The sequence below is a fragment of the Entamoeba invadens genome (genome assembly GCF_000330505.1).
Source record: "Entamoeba invadens IP1 unplaced genomic scaffold scaff_1105074725183, whole genome shotgun sequence".
In the NCBI taxonomy this organism is placed as follows: domain Eukaryota; phylum Evosea; order Mastigamoebida; family Endamoebidae; genus Entamoeba; species Entamoeba invadens.
Window position 1 is genome coordinate 146,166 of NW_004443692.1, and position 22,891 is coordinate 169,056.

Genomic DNA, 22,891 nt, shown 5'->3' on the forward strand with positions numbered 1-22,891 from the left:
AAAAATTATATGAGGACTACAGTAACTACGAACAAAATTTACTGATATTTTACTCAAATATCAGTGAATCTTTTACATAAAAAATGGGACAATGGTGTTTTGTTAAAAATAAATACAATTGTGTTGTTTCTCAATGTTTTTATAGTAACAATAATTGTAATTATTTATAAAAAAATGAGTTGGTTTTAAAGCAAAAACAAAAAATGTGATTAACATAAACCGGGGTTTAACGGAAAGAAAAATTATTTTTTTAAAGTTAAAAGACTGATAACAAAAGTAAGTTTTATTATTAAAAAATCTATTGTCGTTATAATAAGAAAATGGTAATAAAAACAAAAAAAGTGTATAACAAAAAACACTTGCGAGAATGATTGGAATAAAAAAAGCATTTTTTGTTAGAAAAGTTGAAAAAAACAAATTTTCAGAGTAATGTAAGTTGCAAGTTGTTGTTTTACTGCATCAAAACGTTAAAAATATTTTCTAAATGAAGGCCATTCAGTTTTTACAATTGTGTTCAAAACCAGTGCAATCAAAGCAAAAATGGGGCGACTGAGTAAAATAATTTTAAAAAAAGAAAAATAACATTATTTCCAAAATGTTTTAAAAAAGATTAAAAAAATAATCAATTTTTTATTAATTTTATTATTTTTTAAATTATATTTTTATTAAATTAAATAAAAAAAAATTAAAAATTAAAAAAAAGAATAACACAATGATTTTTATAATATTTGACAATATAGTATCGACCCTTATGTTGTAACCACAATATTATGAGATTTTCCAAAATATAAAAATAAGGAAAAATAATATAATTATTATTAATAAAGCAAAATACACAGTTTTAAACAAAATACAAAAAACTAAACTTGGAGCCCAATGCAACAATAAAAATAAACAGATTGATTTGTAAGACATACAAAGACAACTAGAGTCAGTTTATCATCATTATCCGGTCATGAATATTATATTTCATTCTTTCTTTTTTTCTACAGATTCTTTTTTTTCAAAACAATAAAATGTTAAAATGAAATATCGAAAACAGATAGATCAAGTGAAAACATTAAATATTTACAATTTAAATATTTTAATTATAATAAGACAGTTCATACACATTTCCAAAAATTTTAAACAATGACAAACAATTGACAGTACTGTTCAACATGAAACTAACATTTTAGTTCAGCAACATTAACGTAAGAACCATACCAAACAATCCATTTGATCAAAGAAGAAAACATTATTAAGAAGAACAATGAGCGATATTATTGAAGAATATTTGAATTATTGAAAATACAATGTAATAGACGAAGATTGTTTTATTATAAATTTTAATTAAAAAGTTGTTATTAAAGAAAAAAAATTGTTGTCATTAATGTTTTGATTGGATTCAAACATTATGTCCTTAATTGCAATATCCATTTTACCCAGTGCATATAGAGAAAAACAAAATAAAAGTCTCTAATAGCAGTACCATCAAGAAACATTGATATGGTCAATAATCAACATTTTGAAAACTTTGGATTTAAAAAAAGTGAATTACCGCATAGATTTATTATTAAAAACAATGAAGCCGTCGGTTACAAATTTGATTTTAAAATGAAACAATTTGTAATGGAGTTGCTTTTATATTTCAAGTTTAGTTGGTTAGAAAGATGGCCAATCAAATTGTGGTGTCAATTCAATCAAAAATAAAGGATTGACAATTTGAGTGATTTTTATCATTCAACACTCGTGAAAGGCCGTGTTGTAAGAAACCATCTTTGAATAAATTGTTAATTATTTTTATTAAACATGAAGACTTGGAATGGTTACAAATCAATCAAATGGATAAGGAAAAGAATTATTTTAATAACAGACCAACAATAATACACAATCCTACTTTAAAATATGACAGTAAAATGGATCAATTGATTCATTTAAAAAGAATTTGATCGAAACTATTGAAACGTTTAGATTGTCCAAATTGTATAAACAAACACAAGTAGAAGAACCAATAGATGTGAAAAGTGTTTGGAGTAAAAATTCAGAACGCAAACGAGGAATAAATTAATAATATTTTAGATTATTCGAAATAAATCAGTACAACAGAACAATGTATTCAAAAACTCCGCATCCAATCCTAAAAATGAAGCAACGACAACTGATGCCATAAAAGAATTAGCATATTAGGTTGAGTTGTGTAAAACGGGTTTTGATAAAAATAATTATTTGCCACCATCAAAAGAAGATTTGTTGGTGATGGCAAAAGAAAAAAGAAAGCTATTAAGAAAAATACAACTAAAAAATTCTTTAAATGATTAATTTTAGAGATTGATTATGATTAGAATGAAGTGTATAAACAATTATAGAATAAACAGGGGCAGGCTTTTCCCACCCTCACCCCATCTTTTTTAGAACAATTAAAAATGTGATATATAACATTTTCAACAATTTATATTTTTTTAAAATTGTGATTTATACTTATTGACAATTCAATTTATCAATACATTTTTACTTTGATTTTATACAATACTTTTTTATTTTTGTATAAACTGAAAAATAACATATACCTTATGAAACGCAACAAATGAAATCGATTATAATAAATTGAAATTCAATTCCATAACCAATTTTAGTTGAACTACTATATATCATAAGTTCAATCTTCTATAATTTTTTTGAAGGACAATTTTGTTTATTGTGACCCACCATTTTACAAACACTACATGTTCTCACGTGAGCTACTTTCGATTCTTTATCTTGGTGTCTTGGTTTTTTAAGCTGTTACATTTTTCCACACAATCTACCATTTTCCTTGGACAAATTCCTGTATATTGCTGTCTGCGTGGGTCTTTTAAATTAGTACTAAAAGAACTTTGTCTTGAAACACTTGAAACTCTAGACGCAACAGTTGTTGTCATGGTTTCCAAAGTCGTATCATGTGTTTCATTTGTCGATTGTTGACTTATTTCTTTCGTCGTTGGTTGTTCTCGGCAATGTCCAATAAAAGAATAAAACCTGTTTCTCACAAATTCATTTCTTTTAATCAGTGGAACAACTTCATCCAAGTTATTATGAATATCATTGTGACTCGTTGGTTGTTGTTCTTTGTCGTCGATTTTGATAACCTTTTCATGAGTAGTGTTTTTATAAGAACTATCAATAAGAATATCTCTCGCAAAGGCAGTAGTTGGAATAGGATATATTGATCTTTCTGAACAGTATTTAATCATGTGAATGCACGGAATACGGTCAATATTAAAAATGGTACAACAACATCTTGATTCGGAGCAATCTCCATTCAATGGTGGAGCTACTGTTGTGTTGATGTTTCTATATAATTTACACATTTTATTCACTACTATAGCGGGGAGTAAAGGAAGTATGTTTGGCGGAATTAACAATTCTGCAGTTTGTGTATCAAGTATCAAATCTTGTCTTCCATTCAAGTCGAACCTTCTGCTATCAGTGACAATTGTCGTGGCTATTTCAACGAGTGAAGCAATCTTATTTCCTATTTTTTGTTTGAAATTTCCAAAATACCCTTCTATTCTGTTTGTAGTTTGTGTCTGTGTGTTCATCAAAACAACTGAAGGAAGCCAAGAATCTCTTTGCTCGATTAAATTTGTAATAACTTGGATTTTATCACTTTTTGTTATTTTAACTATTTTTTCAGTCTTTCTCAGTTCTTTGATTTCTTCCAAAGTTTCCAGATAAAACACCGCTTCATCATTTGTAAGGTCACCTCCAAGTTCTTTTGACTCTTCAAACATTTGTTGTGCTTCTTCCTTCTGAGCATCGGTTAAATTGTATCCACTCATATAAATTAATCTATTTATAAAGTCGACTTCGGTTATTTTTCCATGAATCATTTCATCAAAATCAGAAACAATTGGAGACGTCTTTCCGAATGATATTTGGAGATCTCTGTGTATATGTCGAACACAGTGAAACAATTTAGAGAATGGGAAAACAATCTTGATTGCTTTCATTTGTGAAATACAACGATCACAAAAAACAATTTTAAAAACAATTTTTTTGTTTTTCAAAAAATTAAAAAGGTCAACAAATGAAGATGTAATTCTATTTCTCATTATAGCGAAAAATAAAATATGGGTGTTCCATTGATCCGAGAAATTTCCAACAACAAGTGGAAAATTAAAATGATTGGTTGTAGCAGTATCATCGATATATATTATTTCTGGTGTATGATTAACATGTTTTGTGTTAAGTATAAAGCATGCTTCAAATTGTCCACTTGAATTTTTAATTATACGAGTGGAAAAATCATTCAAATCATCACAATAAATGGTCAATTTTTTGGCTTCTTCGGTGTTTCTAATATCGTAAACATCTCGAGTAATTTTTCTGATACGTTTAGTGTTAACTGAAAGTCCCATTTGTGAACAAATTTGGGCAGGCCTCATTCCACATTTGGCGTATGTATACACTTCATCAATTTGTTCTTTTGTAAAAGTATACTGAATATTACTTGGAAGGAATTCAAAATTATGGTTGTGTTTTCCAATAAAAATAATTTCACATGCAATTTTATTGTCTTTTTGGAATTTGATATTGACAGAACACTTACACTTTGTTGAATAACACCCAAAGTATTGAATATGTTTGTTGACATCAGTGTGTTTTGCTTTAAACAAAGAATATTGAACACCACCGGCGCTGATGAGAGATGACTCCTTCATTTGTTCAGTGACAGTGTTAATCACAAATTTTGTTTTGCAAATATTATCAATAATTTGTGGTGGTGTGTCAATACCTTCAACACCTCTTATTTCATGTTTGATTAAAGGAATCATGTATTAATTTTTCAGTTTGAAATTTTAACCCTTAAAAATAATTTATATTATATTATTATGTGAATTTGAATTCGTGATTTCTTTATTTTTTAAAAAAATATAAATTGTTGAAAATGTTATATATCACATTTTTAATTGTTCTAAAAAAAGATGGGGTGAGGGTGGGAAAAGCCTGCCCCGAATAAACAAATATAAAAAATTTTAATGCCAAAATTACACATTTTTGTAATTTTATATTATCAGTTATTAATGTTGTTTTAATAATTAAGATTATTTTAATTTTAATGTTTTTTCAATCATTTTAATAATTTGTTATTTTTGAATTATTAATGAACAATTGTATAACCATTACACAATAAAATAAACACTTTCAAGTTATAAAAAATAAACACAGAAACAGATTTTATTTAAAAATATAAGTAGTAGTATATAAATCGTGCTGATTTCGTGCACCCTTTGGGAACACTCAATCTTCACGATTTCGTCGCTTCGCTCCGTTTTTTATGTTTAATTATTATAGGGTTATTATTTTAAAGTGATTATATAATTTTTTGTAAATCTAAAATGACAACTACCATGGGACGTATTATTAAAGCTATTAAAAAGAAATGTGTTCATATTACAGAATTAAATAATCTCGAAGTTGATTTATACTATAGAGTTGAATCTAAAGAGTTATTTCAAATTAAGGACGACACTGTCAAATTAATCAAACCTAGAGTTAGTAAATATAGTGACGATTGGGTTAGATATAGTATCAAAGATAAAAATCATAAAGGAATGACATTTAGTAATAAACCACTAAGGAAATATCATGTTGATAAATTTAAATCAGAATCTGAATGTAAAGATATAGATGAATTTTTAGAACAATTCATATAAATTCTCATAATATTTTATATATTTTTAGTATTTCTCAGAGGTTATCAGATGTTGTCATACTTTCTTAAATTATTTCAAATTGATTATTTTTATTTTATTTTTATAAAATAATCTCAAATGATTTCAAACCAAAAAATAAGACTAATATATGCTGGGAACATATAAAAGTCTATTAAATAATTGGTTACGAATAAGTTGTCTTCATTTAGAATTGGATTTTTCTAGTAAAGTTCTCTCTTGTTTTAATATCAAATGACTTACTAAAATCGAAACTAGGTTTTAATTCTTGTAAGTTAAACGTATAAGATTCTCCTGCGTAGAGTTTCTTATATAATTCAATTGGATTTTCGTTATTTTCCAATAAATTGTTTCGAATACCTTTCATTCTCATATGTAAAGCATGTTTTTGTTTATCGTTTGTTAATACATCTATATAAGCTTTCTTACCTAAGAATATACATTCCCAGATAATTCATCAAAATCTGGATGGAATTGTTCTAATTCACCTCCTCTTAATGTTTTACCATATATTTCTTTATATTTTTGTTCTAATAGTTCCATCTTATTTTTGTTTATATGCACTGAATCAGTATCTTAATAATATATATCTATATTTAAATCTTCTGCTAAACACATTACTTCATTCATTATTCTCTTACTCATACTTAATATTTGTACACCAATGAGATTTGGAACATAGAAGTCATCAAATGGTTTATTTGTTTCAAAACATCTATTATTATCTGATATGTCATACATAGATTTAACTAATGTAAAGTTCTTTTTAAGATATCTATCTGAATCGCATTTTCCTTTATTAATGATATATTTGTAAACCAAGTCATTTTTAATTGGTTTTTGAATCGTTTTTCCATATGAATTATTCATCAATAATTTATAATTGTTTTGTAACGGATTACCTTCTTTTTTAAGTTGAGATCTTAAATTGTATATCTTTTCAATCTCGTTACTAAACACACTTGATTTACAACCAGTCCAATAATATATTCTAATAATATTAAACTCTATTTGTTGAAATTTAATCATATCTTCAAGCATAATATTATCTACTCTCATTGTACAACATTCATTAACATTATGATTACCTTTTTTATCTTTCTTAGTTATAATTGGGAAGTGTAAATGTTTGTTAACCTTGGTTATTTCTATATATACAATAAATGCTGATATATAACGTTCATTTGTTGGTTCTAATTGTTGTTCTAACATTAAGTGGTTTAATATAGTTTTATTACAGGTTTCTTGTGGTATTACTATAGGTTTTCCAGTTGCTAGTTTTAGTCTATGTATAGCGCTAGGATATAACGAACATGCGTCATAATCATATAAATCTTTAGTAACATATTGTTTAGTATTATCTCTACACATATTTCTACCTTTATATACTTCACCCTGTATAAATTCTCTAACTTTCCCAGAATATTGCATTAAGTTTGTAATTTGTGTGTAAACATGTAACTTGAAATAGTGATTAGCTAAAGCAGATATACTAATAAAGTTGTCAACATCTATATTTAAACTTTTCAAATTATTATTTCGGAATTTAATATGACCTTCTTTTAATATTCTAACGTCTTGACAACAGTAGAATTTACAATATAATTACATATCGAACTTGTCGTTATCCACTAAACAATTATTGATTTTAGATATATTCTCTTTAAATAAATTATATTGTTCTTTATTCCATTTTTGAGATTCATATTCAACAGCTTCTGAAATTATTCCAAAGTTATTTTGAATTCGTTCTATGGTGTAATAATTATAAGGATATAACTCTTTTTGAATATTAGATAAATCAAATATTTTAGGAAAATCTGATAACTTATTTGAAATCATTGAATAACTATCTTTCAAAAAAATTTTTTTTTCGTGATAATTTAGTTTCATTTTCATAGTTTTTCCATCTTTCTTAATACATATCTCAATTCCATATTTTGCCAAGAAACACGAATCATATTTCAAATTATGAAAGTAAACAACTGAATTGTTATCTAAATCAGATAAGAAGTCTTCCACACATTCATTTCCATATTTACACGAAATTTGAGATGAATTTCGTTTATAATAAGCAACACAATATGCTTTATGAATTCCTTGTGTGCTAGCTTCGAAATCAGCATAATAATAAGTATAGTTTTTGGATTTCGATTTTTTATTGATTTTTTCCATTGTTATTGGTTTAACTTCGAAATCTAGATAATCTAATAATTCGATTGATTGTTTGACATAATCAGATAAATCTGATTTTAAATGAAGCACATCACTAAGTGAATATGGTTTAAAACCATTATTATCTCTAATATTTAAAATAAGTTCTGATAATTTTATAGTAGATTTAGCTCCTGGATTGGTTAAATATGAAATTCCTTTCTTTCTTTGTTTATTAAACATAGATTCAATTGGTTTGTTGTGATCTAATGCCCATTTATTCAATTCAATTCAATTCTTAAGATAAAAGGGAGTAATAGGAATATCAATATCTAAGAAATAATGATCACCTTTCATACTAACATCTCTAAATAAATACATACTAATTTCAGTAGCTTTTTCATTATCTGATCCTATATATTTCATTATTGTATTTGCATTAGATTGACGTTTTAATTCTTCACGTTTTATTTGAATTCTAATATTACATGATTTTGAAACTTCATCTATCAATTTAATTTTCTGATATCTTGAATAACAATGAATACAATATAAATCAATAATTTTCTCATCTATTTTAGCTTGTTGTAAAACATATATTAAACAATTATTATTTAATTCATGTCTAATTTTGTTTTCAACACTAAGAGAATCAAATATTTGTGCTATTTTTAAATATTTAGAGAAACATTTATATTCTTCTGTATAATGATAAGCAAAAAATGCAGCACCATTATTTCGATATTCATTGATTTCTTTTTTATAATCATATTCTTCAGTTATTAATTCTGTAATAAATAAAGGTTCTGGAACTTCATGTTGAACATAAAATGCAGAATCTGAACCGTTTTCAATTTAAGATTGATTATATAAACCAAGAGTTTCGTTAGAAATTGACTTTAGAAATTCATCTATATTTTCTTTAGAATTTAACATATAAGTCTTCCAAGTGGTATCAGTAAATCTATATTTATAAACTAAATTTGCTGTTGAATCTAGTTTTTCAATTAATTGATTAAAAATCTGTCTAATCATACCAATTCATCTTAATTTTTCTTCAAATCCACAATTAAGATCAGCATGAATTATATTATTATCTACGTCATATCTTACACCTTCTATTTTATATTAATTATCATTTATTGATCGTTTGTATGGCTGATATTCATCATAAATTTGATCTCTGTTTTCATCTTCATCTATTTGTTCAATATTATTGTTTAAACTCCATTCTAAATTATTTTTGATATTATCATAATTATTAATCATGTATTCGTTTTCTCTTTTATTCTTAAGTTGTTCATTAAGATAATTATAACATTCTTGAGATATTGCTTCATCATCTATTTCGGTATTATGTTTTAAACTCCATTCTAAATTCTTTTTATTAAGTTTTTTTTCATAATCTAAATCTTTAATTAATGTTGCTTTTTTATTAATTAATCCAAAAGTTTGTTTATCAATTTTATTTAATTTATCAAACACAATTCTTAAAAATTGTTGCGCTAAAGGCGCCGCTACGTGTTGTTCTAATTTTTCTTTATAATCAAGATAAACATTTCTGGATTCAATATTCATTTTCAATAATTCTTTTCTACATTCTCTATTTAAAATTTTAGTAGATGCTGCTTTAATAATTCCATCTTTAATTCTAAAACAATCAAAAATTTCTTCTTCGGAATAAGTTTTAATAAACTTGTGAAAATTCATTTTCAAGTATTCTTGTGTAGTGCTCATTTAGGATAAAAAAATAAAATTATCACTTTGAAATAATAACTAAAAAATAATAACCCTGAATAACGGAGCGAAGCGACGAATCGTGAAGATTGAGTGTTCCCAAAGGGTGCACGAAATCAGCACGATTTATATACTACTAAGTATAACTTTATAATTATAATTAAATTGAGATTGAAACAAATTCAATTCCAAATAATTCATTTCTGCATATTCAAATCCTTTTTATTTGTACCACAACTGGAATTGAAATTTTGTGTATTTATACCAAATTATTATTTCCATAATAAACGTTAAGAAGCCATTCATTGAACTTGGTTTGCCCCACACTTCTCGTGTTAGATTTCAAATTAATTTCCTCAAATTGTTTTCAAATAACTGACATCTCCACATGCGTCTTTATGATCTCTACGTTGAAACCACAAGAGACTACAATAAGCGTCTGCCTGAAATCACCACCAACTATAACAACCTTAAATCCTAATGTTTATTTCTCCCAACTTTTTTAAAAACATCAATACATTGGAAAAAACTTTTAAGTACCATGGATATTTCTTCAATAAATACCAAACCAATATTATAAACTGTTTTTAGATTCGCTATCTTCGTCGATATTACATTTGCTTTTGTCGTCAAAGTTAAAAGGCAAACTAAAAGAGATGTGTCGTGTTATACCTTATTTAAGGAGAGTTGTAATTATGTAAATTTAAGCAAATGTTTTGATGTATTTTTTTTCTCAATCACACAATCAATGATAGTACTGTACAAAGTGTTTACATTGACTATCAAAAAGCAATGTTTCGTTGACTCTTCATACTTAACGGCAAAACAATTTTATCAAATGTTTCATTTATTTTGTAAAATTTAGATCCTTGATTTTAAGTTTAATTTTAAAAGAATTGGTCCGATTTTAGAATTAGGAAAAACAATTTAAATATTTATATAATTGAAAATAATACCAAAATTTTCAAGAGACGACACACTTTCTTTCAACGTGATTTCCTTGTTTTTAAGTGTCACATTTCAGATTGTGTAGTTGGAACTCCTCTTCCCGTTTTGTTAAAAATAAACATTTCTTATATTTATCCCACTGAGAATAAAATTTCTTATGTTCATTGCAAATATAAATAAACACAAAAATCTGCCAAGCTTTTCCATTTTCACTTTTCATTCGAGAAGTCATTGATTAATACCATTAATTTTCATCACAAATGAGTCCCAAAGCATCACCCGCTTCTTCAAACCTTTCAAAATCGTATCCTTTGACGGTTTCAAGCTATTGTAACTAGTTGTTTTTTAACACGAAAAAGAAAAAATCAAAGGCGGAATTTTTCAACGACTTTCATTGAAAAAACATTCATACTGGAGATATTTTTTAAAACTCTTTTTAATTTTTAACTTCTTATTCCTATTGTTCCATACATAAAAAGTTTGATTATTTTAATAGAATATACTTTTAGCAAACTTGTTTACTTTATTGAATTTGAACCATGCAATTAATATTGTGGCGTTTGGAGGTTTTTTTAAATCATTTTATTTATTTCCATTTGTGAAGTAGACACTTTTCACCATCCAAGTCTACAGCCAAATTTCAATTGAATGTGATATACAACTCAAGTTTTATTCAAAGAGCCATCAATACACTTTACATAAACCAAGATTCCTAATGTCAATGTGTTGGTTAATTTATTTTTAGAATATTTATTTACAAAACTAATAACTTCAGCATCACCTCTTTTTGTATATTTGTAAATGTATTTTTTAACATTTGAACAACATTAGACAATTATGTTTGCTTTTAAAGCTATGAGAGAGGTAAGGATTTATTAAAACAACCCAAAAATTGTCCAACACATATCGACCTATTTTGACAGAAATATATATTTTTCTTGTGTAATTTGTATAGTCATCAATGAGATTTGTTTCATCATTTAATGACATAAAAAACCTTTTGTTGTATTTACAATTTTCCTTGCAAACAATTTTACTGTTAAAATCCCCAAATGGTTTATGCATCATAAACTTATTCACCAAACATTTTACATGATTATCTTCTGTAAACTCTTTATGAATTATATTATCAACATTTTCTATTGTATTCAATTTGGAGTTTACACTTGACACAATAAGATTACAAGCACATGGTAATCCTTCATTAGAAATTAAGTATGGTATACCCAAGCAATCAGTTTCCCAAAAAGATAATCATTGGTTATTTATTCAATTAATTAGGCAAGTTTCAATTTGAACATTGTTACGACTGAGTTGAATCCGTCAATAACATCTTCTTTTACTTTCAGAATGTCTGATATTTCACTTCATTTTGCATTTGTTGATAAACAGAACTTAAAAACTATCCTTGGCAAAAACAGTTATAGTTTACACAATCTTCTATTTAGATTGTGTGAAGAATTAATGTATGTTAATAGGATGATAACCTTCACTCTTGTAGCTTTACCATTTTTTTACATCATTTACAATTTGATCCGGAACAACTATGTAGTAGCACATAGTTCCTTCTGGTTATTACAATATGTATTCAAAGCCGTGTTTATACTCTTGTGTATGCATTCACGTTATATTGTTGTGTCATGTTATATATTTGGAGAATTGAGCTTTTATATTTTTTAACAGAAATAATTGATAAAAAGTATTGTATCATATTAACTTTTCCCTTTTATAATGATATTTATTTAAAAATCCTTTCTCGCTTCTTATTGCTCATCAACTCGACCATTTGGAAATATCAACGCATAACGAAACATTACAGCATTTTTCTCAAAAATATAAACATTGATATATTTGTCTTTTTGTTCTCCATGCACTTTCTTGTATACCACAATGTCATAGTCAAATGGAAATGCATTTTCTTCATCATCACTTGTGAACACTTCACCAACATCAAGTACCATTGGGAAAATGAAAATTTGATGTCATCTTTAAAAAATCTAATACAATTTCATCTTTGAATTTTTTCATTCTTCTGTGGATTTTTGCAATATTTTTTTCCTCTGATGTAATCGTCGTAAGTTTTTAATGTTTCATTCTCATATTTTGATGTGAAATTTTCCTCTACTTTTTTTGTACGACTTTATCAGCTTTAATAAAATATAGTTGCCCAAATCCTCTTTTGCATTTTTTGATGGTAGTTAAATTAACATTCAATTGATAAAAAAACATTAAGATATTCAAAGTATTCTTATTTCGAACGCATCTTCAATTATTTCAAACTTATAGAAATTTGATTACACAAACATTCGTAATGAACTTTTTTTCACCACTCGAATTGACATTTTATCTACCCAACTCACATAAATTCAAAAGTGTTGTTAACAAAATAACATACAAACTCTTTCAATTGAATAGAATAGTTCGTCTATTATTATTTTTGTCTAACAATACCAATTTCGCAAACTCATAGCCAAAATTGAATATCTTCAACATAATATTCAACGTTGCACAAATCACTAAATCCGATGCCAACTTAAAATTTACAAAAAAATAACACAAACAGTTTTTTGTTTTGACTTTAAGTTTTGTATGATCAACGGGTCTTCTCCATCAAAGACTCGATCAGTGAATTCCATTTTGAATTTTAATAATCATTTAGTAAAATTGTTATTGTTTTTTTTGTTTTCACAGTTTGGCAAAATTATTTGTTGTTTTTTATTTGAAAAGGTTTTTGGAAAAAAAAATAAACTCCAACGTATTAATAAAAATAACCCCCATAAAAAATGAAGTTTGATAAATAAAGTATTTTTTTATAATAATGAATAATATAAATATAGTTAATATAATACAATTAAAATTTTTTTTGATGAAAATGGTAAAAGGAATTGTAAAATACCGAACTTTACATTTTTAATTAAATAATAATCAACACAAATAAAATGTTAAGTTTTAACCATGTTTTTCGTAGTTTTATTTTAATATTGATCGTTTTTGTCGCGATTATCGGGATAATCTCCAAATCTGAGTATTGTTTCTCACTTTTCTTGTTTCTTTGCCATCAATCATTTATTGGGTTGATTTGCTTGATTTAGTTTTATCTTTATTTTAGTTTGTGTGATTTGAACAAAAAAACAATCATATAAACTTGTTTTATTTAAACGTAATAATTTGGGTAAATTCTTAATTAAAAAAGGCTTTTATTTGAATTGATTTGTCTAAATTAAGTAAACTATTATTTTAATTCATTTTACATTAAACTGAATTAAAACCCAACACATACAATTTGCCTTTTACAAAAATTTACAATCATTTATATACATTTTCATAATATATATTTAATATTATTATAATAAACAAATAATATAGTAATTACGATTAAATTAATTGAAAGTAATCTTTCCATAGTGAGCAATAAAATAACTAAGGAGTTTATTATAAACTTTCGAAACGAAAAAAAAGAGTATCAAAACGATTTGGATAATCGGGAACATTACACGTCTTATGTAAACTTGTGCAGGCCTCATAGAATGGTAAAAGACTTTATTAAAAATATTGAAGATACAAATCCAAAGGAGTGATGGGCAAAATGAAAAGAAGAAGAAGAAAAAGAAAAAGAAAAAGTCTTGGGAACCAACTGCAAAAAACTAAAGATGATTGCTCAATTCACTTTCGTTTTTCTTTTGATGTCGTGGGCGCGAAGTTCAAGTGAATGTGTCATGAGTGATTTTAGTACTTATAAAGACTTTACAAATTACCCGGTTCACACACTCAGCTGCGACAAAATTATTTTTGAAAATGGGACCTTTACACTCAACTCGACGTTTTTCAACATTTATTTATCTCCTCCGATTTTAGAATTTAGTGGTGATGTTACACTTCTTTTTAATGATTGGGGTATTGGGTGGGCGTCTGCTATTAACATAACAGCAAACACAAATTTGGTACTCAATTCATCGATTAAACTTTCAGATGTAATGGAGTATAATTTTGGTGACAATGTGACAATACTAATCAATGGATCATTTGAACTAATGACCAACAAACATTTAGTGTTTTCTAACATGACTTTTGTCGTCGAGTTCTTTTCAATTGGATATAACACGACATTCAATAACGTGTCTATCACTTCTAAACAAACATTCGTCTTGAAAGGTACTAACACTTTCTATAATACACAGATCACGACTCAATTATTAAATATGGACCCCGGAGCGTATACTATTATTGGTACAACTTTAAACTGCAACACTTTCGAAGGAATGCAAGCGGTTTTTGAGGCAACCGACTCGGCGGTCAATGCCGAAAAGTGTTATTTTTATGACTTTACAATGACTATAAAAACTACACACATTATATTTGACACGTCTTGTGAACTTGAATTTGTTTCTGTGCACTTAACTAAGGGTTCTGTATTCCAATCGAAATTTTTGTATATGAACGAAAGCTCGGGAATGTTCATTTATAACAATTCAACCGTTCGCACCGAGAACACAACATGTGAAAATTGTAGTATTGAAGCGGATGAAATGGCGACATTATTCTTCTTGTTTATTGGATTATTCAAAAGCAGTGTGTTGATTGAAAACGACTTTACTTCTGTTTCCATAGAAAGGGGACTTGTTATTCACGAAGAATCGGAAATGAGATTGTTAGATAGTGCAACATTCCATTCAAATACCCTTTCATTGTATAACACTTCACAACTTAAAATGTATGGATCAGCAACTTTGGTATCACAGAAATTGATGATATGTGATGATTCAATTGTCACATTATCACAGGCAAGTCATTTTAAAATAGAAACGGGAATGTTCACAAATAAAAGTACTTTGGTTGTCGACCAAGTGGTATCAAATACCATTTTGGGATATACAAATGCAAGTGGCGAGTACACAATATTTGGGATGTACGACCATTCAACACTCACAATAAAAACACCGTCGTCTGATCGACCAATTTTCATCATCACAAATGGGTCAATTCTATTTGGTAACTATACGGTTATTGAAACACCAAACGACACTTGCGCGTATTTGGCATATCTGAATTACTCGAGTCAATACTTGGAGGCTGCTACAAACTATAAAATCATCTATTTCAGTTACAATACAAATTATTACTTATCAAACGGAGGACAATCACTGAAGTACTGTATTACAGCGTTATCTGGTGTCGTCTGTGTAATGAATGGGACGAAATGGAACGACGTACAGGATTCAAATGAGTTATACCCATTCACCGAAACGACGTGTCCGTGTCATGGCCCACAGTGCTACATAGTATCAAACAACAGTGAGATTGAGATTGGCGATTATACAGTGGAAGCGCTTTTCCTTCCAAAGTTTAGAGTTTTTAGAATTATTAAAAAGATAATCAAGAAAATACAAATACGCGGGTTCATCAACTCAATCAAGTTCTTTGGAGTGATTCATATATCTCCATTGTGTCCAAACGGTACAAAGATATTCACCAAATTAAATGGAACACTTGGCTTGTTATACTTCGATTGTTTATTAACAGACGATATTCCAACAACTCCAGTTAAACTTTCCCATACACATTCTACAATTGAAAAAAGCAAAATCATCGATTTTATTACAAATAACGTACCAAAAAAGACGACAAAAGAATTAATGAGTTCCATATTAACGTTCGATAATTTCACTATTCAAATACAATCAACAGTGGAAGTAATAATTACAATAAACAATAATAAAACGGATAACGTAGAATATTCTGGAAATATTGGTGCTGTTATATATTCAACAGGAAGCATTACTGTGAATGCACAAAGTAGCATTACTGTGAATGCACAAAGTAATACTCCTTGCAAATATGGCGTATTCAAAAATGAAACAAACTTTGTGTGTTCCGAGAGTGCCGAAAGAGTGTGTGAATACGGATACTACGCATCAACCAACCAAACTAATTGTTTGCAATGTGAAGAACATTGTCTTTCGTGTGACAGTAACACATGTAATAAATGTTCTGAGAACTATGTTCTGAATTGTTCTGGAAGATGTGAAGCTCCCCGAGACCCAGCACACTGTATTAGTTTTGTACGAAACAATTGCTTCTTATGTGAACCATATTATTTCTTAATGAATAAGACGTGTACTAAATGTCCTGATTACTGTATTCAGTGCACATCACTTTCAAAGTGCTTGATTTGTCAGCCAAAGTACTTTTTGTTGAATGGAACATGTGAGTTATTAACGAGTGGGGTAGGCGTTTCAAATAGAAATGTTGTCAGTTGCCCGAGTGGATATATCTCAGTGAATAACAGTTGTTTGTCATGTGAATCCTTGTCGTACACCAATTGTTCAATGTGTGAAAAAGGGAAGTGCACCAAATGCTCACAAGACAAAATGTACATTGCAGACCAAACCCTGTGCAGCGGTAACTTTTGTTCTGAATTTGTTGATGCAGAAGCATGTAGTAAATGTTATGAATGCTTTTCGTTAAACATCCAACACAAGTGTGTCTTAAAAATTGCACATTGTGTGACATATAACATGACATATTGCATGGAATGCGAAGAAAACTATACATTATTCCAAAACAAGTGCTACACTGCGGACAACAAGTGTTTACAGAAAACAAGTGAAAGGTGTTTCCGTTGTATTATGGGATATTACCCCGACGTCACAAGTAAATTGTGCACAAGTTGTTCTGAAAACTGCTCTTCGTGTCTTAACAGTACGACATGTCTCATATGCAAAGACAATTACTATCTTTCTTCATACTCGTGCATCTTAGGGAAAGATGGCAGTTTGTGTTTAAAGTACACGAACACTGGGAAGTGTATAATGTGTTCCGAAGGCTACTTTCTATCAGATGGTGGATGTAAACAGTGTCCCAAGAATTGTAGTCACTGTGATACCACAACGACATGTTCCGAGTGCAATAAGAATTCTTTTAAAAATTCTTCTGGAGAGTGTTTAACACGTGATGATATAGAAGGGTGTGATGGGAATGTTACTTTAAATAAAGGGTGTTCACATTGCGAAGATGGGTTTTATTTATCGAATGGGATCTGTTACATGTGTAACGACACATGTCTTACTTGTTGTAGTCGAATTCAGTGTCGTTCGTGTTTAGATAAGAACGTGTTAAATGATGGGAAGTGTCAATCGATGTCAGGGGTGCTTCGGTGTATAGAAACTAAAGACTCGAAATGTTCGAAATGCACAACTTTCTATAACCCTAATTCTGATGGAACAAGGTGTGTTGGGAGTTGTCCTGGATATCTCCTTGTTTTATTTATATTCATTTTCATTGTATTTGCAGTCATAATAATTGTTGTCGCGTTTCTCATATGGAAATACTTCCCACGAAAAATTAAGAGCGAAAACATATTCACACCAAAAGGAAACGACGTCAAAAATTTCAAGCACAAAATATTTAAAACAATCTCATGCGATTGTGAACATATCGATTTCTTTGGTGAGATTCCCGTCTTAAAAGAGAGTGCAAAAATGTTTAATATTTACAACGAAGGGTCTAACGCAGTGGTCTTAAATTTTTCATCGATAAACAACAAAGAGAAGTATGGACTTGTAGTAGAGCCCAAAATGACTATTTTGCCCAAGAAAAAGGCGTGTAGTGTTCTCGCCAAGATCACACCAAAGTGTACTTTTACTCTCGAAGAACCCACTCTTATAATGATATGTGACTATACTCATACAAAAGGAATATACGAAAGTTATGTCTTCCCTGTAGTTGCTGCGACTGAACTTTCGACACGTCTGAATATTGAAGAAATCAACTTTGAGACGCGCATTGGAGAAGGCAATTTTGGGACTGTTTTTAAGGGGAAGTACAAGAACAAAATTGTTGCTATAAAAACATTTAAGATCTTCCAACAAGACGATTTCATGAAGGAGTTTGAGATGCTCGACAAGTTCAGATGCGACTATATTGTCATTTTTGTTGGAGTGTGTTTCGACCAGCGGATGCCATCCATCATCACTGAATTTGCGCCGTTTGGAAGTTTAATGAAATGTTACAAGAAGAAGGTCAGTGACATATCTCTGAAATTGAAAATCCTGTTGGACGTATCAAGAGGGATGGAGTATTTGCACATCAACGGCATTTTACATAGAGACATCAAACCAGACAACATCTTAATATTCTCAAAGAACCACACCGACTTGGTCACCGCAAAACTCTCCGACTTCGGTTCGTCGAGAAACATCAACTTGATGATGACCAACATGACATTCACAAAAGGAATAGGTACTCCGACCTTCATGGCACCCGAGATACTAAAAATGGAGAAGTACAATATAGCAGCAGACGTCTATTCTTTTGCAATGTTAATGCTATCTGTCGTCAAGTGGGGCAAAATATTCACCGACCCGGAGTTCAAATTCCCATGGAAAATCGCAAAGTTTATCAGCTCAGGAAAACGCCCTGAGATTCCCAAAGACCTTCACACCAATTTGAAAAGTCTCATTGAAAGATGTTGGAATTCAGACCAGCGAATAAGACCGACATTCAACACGATAGTCTCCGAACTCAAGTGTATATATGATTTATATAATGTTTAATGGGTTGGTTCTTATAATCTATCGCTTAATAGTTTTATACTATTCTTTAACTAGTAAAATGGGACGAAAGAAAACTCGACCAAAACACTGTGTTATGATTGTAAGATAGAGATCTCTTCCCAAGGGTCTGCTTCCTCGGTACAGTACGCCAACATTTGGTTAGTGAAATCGGTTGGGGTGTATTTCATCTCCTTGAAACTTTCGAGCATGAGTAACGCGTTTTGAATGGCAATGCACTTCTGTTGGAACTGTAACCCGATGTCAGCCCACCCCATCTCGTCGATGTATTTGTCCATCCCACTTTCCTTTGCAATTGTTTTGAACTGGTCGAACCCAGTGACGACGGGTAGATGTAAGTGTTGAGTGAATGCCTCCCATATATCCAACGTTCTCAATATTTCTGGGGCTAAGCAAGTCGTTGCGATGATGTACAGCCGTTTATTTGGTGGGACGGGCTTTCTGATATACGACAGCAACAAGTGTAACATCGTATTATCAAATCGCGGCCCAAAGGCAGTGTATTCCAACACTCTTTCCAAGTCGTCGATGATGATAACAGACTGCGCACTTCTGTAAGCGTCGGTGAACACTCGCGCAATTTTAGAACACTTCATTTGGTCCGAATACCCAACTAACATTTCAGAGGAAAGCATTTTGATGTACGGGAACCCACTCTGTTTAGCTGCTTCGACAGCTAAAGCAGTCTTTCCAGACCCATGTCTTCCTCCAATCATCACAGCTATTTTATTTGTCACATTGGAAGTACTCAACTGCTGTACAGACTCTTTCAACAAATCTCTCACGTGTTCCTGAGCTGAAGAATACACCAAGAAGGGGTCTGGAAGGACGGGAAACACGTCGTTATTATCCATCCCAAATGCTGGCTTCATCTCACTCAATGCCATATCAAAATGTTCCTTCTTAATGATGAATTTGTCGGTCTTTGGCTTATACTTCTCCATATCAAAGTTCTCTTTCAACGCAAATGAAGTCGCTGACAACACCAAACCCTCTATCTCAGCTCCACTGAAGTTCTTCGTCCGTTTCGCCAACTCTTCAATCGAGACATCATCCCCTACCATCTTATTGTCTCGCATTTTCTTCGTGTGGATATTCAGAATCTGTACTCTGCCATGCTCGTCTGGTAGTCCAATTTCAATTTGCACTTCAAGTCTTCCTGGTCTCAGTAAAGCGTCATCTAACATATCCATTCGATTTGTCATACCAATGACTAAGATGTTGTTCAACGCATTCACGCCATCAATCTTAGCTAACAACTGATTCACAACAGTATCCATAATTCCAGTGGAATCTCCACGACTTCCTCTTTGCTTACAAATTGCATCCAACTCATCTAACACTATAATATGAAGCTGACTGTCATCCCCTTTCGCCTTTTGTTCCTCTTCAGCTTCAGCAAACAAGTTTCTGATGTTCGCCTCAGACTCACCAACGTATTTATTTAAGATGGAAGGCCCATCCACGATTTTCGGTTCAACACTCGACACCATTTTCCCTATCTGTCGCGCCATTAAAGTCTTGCCACACCCAGGGGGACCATAGAGTAATATCCCTCTCACGTGCTTGATACCAAGTTTCTTAATAGTCTCCGGTGGAAACATTCTCGACATGAACGCTCGTCTTAATATGTCTGTAAATTCCTTATCAAGTCCACCAACACCCATTCCCTCCGGATTGAAGTTCTTAGTAAACAACGTCCCTTGAGTCATGCCACCTTCTATAGTCAGAAGTCCACCGTCATTCCCAATTTTGCAGACGTCGATTGTCTGTATTTTCTCGTGGATAATACCTCTGTCCGCATTCTCGATGATTTCCCCTTTTGGTCCAATCAAATTGATTTCGGCAAACCGAAGCAAGAAGTTGCAGTTCTTCAGTGAGAGTGTTAAGGATTGGTTCCTTGTGATTATTTGCTTGTTGAAGTCCTTCTTCAAGATGTCTCGAATGGTATTCGCTTCAATGGAAACTTGAGTCGGCCGCGCAAAGAACCCAATCTCTACTTTAATATAACTTGTGCAGCGCTGTGTTTGGTTCGGATCAAATTTCTGAATAACAACTTTCTCGTCGATGCCCAAATTCAAGTCCGTTCGTTGGACTTTACTCAAATTGATTTTGCCCTCCTCGACTACGTCGAGCGCGTGCGCAGTGTACACAAACTTGTCGATAAGGACGTATTCGGGAAGACCAAAAGATTGATAATCTTTTGTATTGAAGAAGACGTGGTTCGTCAAAGTGAATTTGATGTGTTTCACTTCAAATTGTCCAACTTGCAGCGATATGGATTTCATCTATATTTATAAGTTCTTTTAGTTTACATTTATACTATCAACATGTGATACTTTAAAGCGACATCAATAGAACATCAATAGAACTTGAGTTATACTTTTAAACTATAATTTTATAATATTTATAGTAATATTTATAGTAATTTATTATATTATACTATTAATATATTTTATTATATATTATTAATATAAAAAAACAATAAATTGTTCAATTTGTGTTATTCGTCTATTTTGACCATCCAAACGCGAATTCCGATTTCTGAGCATATGGTACGAGCAACAGAAATGGCAAAGACTATTTCTTGGGCAATAGAAATAATGAGCATAACAGTAGTCAACAAAGAGGCGTTTATCCAAGTCATTCCAACAGACGCCAGTAAAACAAGAGTAACAAACACACAGAAAATGATGTTTATATAATAAAACAAGTCGACTTCTTCTTTACAAATTCTATTTAAAATAATTCTTTGTGTGATATATGCATTTACTAAAATAGTAATAGCTGTGACCTTTTGGAAATTCTGTTGTAAATACGTTTCGTTTGCGAAAACAAATAAAATAGCCATAGTAAAAAAGAAGAGCAAAAATGGAGTCAACCGGGTCACACTTTTACTAAATCGACACATTTTAGTTGTCGTGACGAGTTTATACACATTGAATGAATAAAACAGAAACGCTAAAAATGCACCCAAAATGGTACAATACGCAATAGTGGTGTTGACTTGTAACCCAAAGATCACTAAGTCCATCACACCCGGGTATATAGCTTCAACGATTAACACTGCTATCATTATTAACTGTAATTCTGTTGGGTTCAAAAGTGCGTTTAATATCAAAACACCGGTGTGGTACTCTTCCCAATGACTTAAGAAGAAGACCAAATAGAGCATTAAAAGGACAATAAGTGTTAATGTAGTCGACACGTGTAAACATAACACAACAAATAGTGCAAAAATCCCAATCATTATCGAGTCATTGCCGTGGTCAAATAACTCTCCTAAAGGTGTTGCGTTGTGTGTTCTTCTTGCTTGTCTTCCATCTATGTTGTCTGCTATTTGATACAAAAAGATGAAGAGCGCCATTAAAACGTATAAGTATCTTGGCATTTCCTCTAGGCCTGTTGGAAGTACAAATGCGGTAATGACCCAACACAGCGCCATTGATACGAAGCCAAGAGTCGTCAAAATATTTGGTGCTATATAACGCGGGATATATTTTTGAAGCAGTGGTTCCCATAGATATGGGGCTAATATATAATTCGCACAAAACGAGTGATCCTCTCCTCTGAACGAATAATTGTGGAGCTGTTTTTTCCCTTCAGCAGAAATAAACATCTTTCTTTCCATTTTACAGTTGAGTGTAACAATTACAAGTTCCAAAAAGACCGAATGGGCTTCGTTGCCACTTCAGTCGAAAACGAATCTATTTTTAACTATAATAATAGTATTCCAATTAAAAGAAAATGAGATCTATTACATTATAGTTTCGATTCTTATAGGGT

At 30.3% G+C, this 22,891-nt stretch overlaps 4 protein-coding genes across 4 annotated transcripts; 1 reads left to right on the forward strand and 3 right to left on the reverse strand.

Moving 5' to 3' along the window:
- Nucleotides 1-6,125: 6,125 nt before the first annotated feature.
- Nucleotides 6,126-8,885, reverse strand: EIN_176410 (hypothetical protein; the record flags this gene model as incomplete). Its single annotated transcript, XM_004260547.1, has 5 exons — nucleotides 6,126-6,271; nucleotides 6,344-7,252; nucleotides 7,334-8,068; nucleotides 8,201-8,656; nucleotides 8,726-8,885. 5 exons carry the CDS (start codon nucleotides 8,883-8,885, stop codon nucleotides 6,126-6,128), a joined length of 2,406 nt encoding a protein of 801 aa, XP_004260595.1.
- A 5,624-nt stretch (nucleotides 8,886-14,509) lies between these two features.
- EIN_176420 (protein serine/threonine kinase, putative) lies at nucleotides 14,510-19,087 on the forward strand (the record flags this gene model as incomplete). The annotated part of the gene is made up of 1 exon (XM_004260548.1): nucleotides 14,510-19,087. The coding sequence occupies one exon, from the start codon at nucleotides 14,510-14,512 to the stop codon at nucleotides 19,085-19,087; it is 4,578 nt and encodes a 1,525-aa protein (XP_004260596.1).
- Nucleotides 19,088-19,179: 92 nt separating this feature from the next.
- EIN_176430 (vesicle-fusing ATPase, putative) lies at nucleotides 19,180-21,393 on the reverse strand (the record flags this gene model as incomplete). Its single annotated transcript, XM_004260549.1, has 1 exon — nucleotides 19,180-21,393. The coding sequence occupies one exon, from the start codon at nucleotides 21,391-21,393 to the stop codon at nucleotides 19,180-19,182; it is 2,214 nt and encodes a 737-aa protein (XP_004260597.1).
- A 215-nt stretch (nucleotides 21,394-21,608) lies between these two features.
- EIN_176440 (choline/ethanolaminephosphotransferase, putative) lies at nucleotides 21,609-22,736 on the reverse strand (the record flags this gene model as incomplete). The annotated part of the gene is made up of 1 exon (XM_004260550.1): nucleotides 21,609-22,736. The coding sequence occupies one exon, from the start codon at nucleotides 22,734-22,736 to the stop codon at nucleotides 21,609-21,611; it is 1,128 nt and encodes a 375-aa protein (XP_004260598.1).
- Between the last annotated feature and the right edge of the window lie 155 nt (nucleotides 22,737-22,891).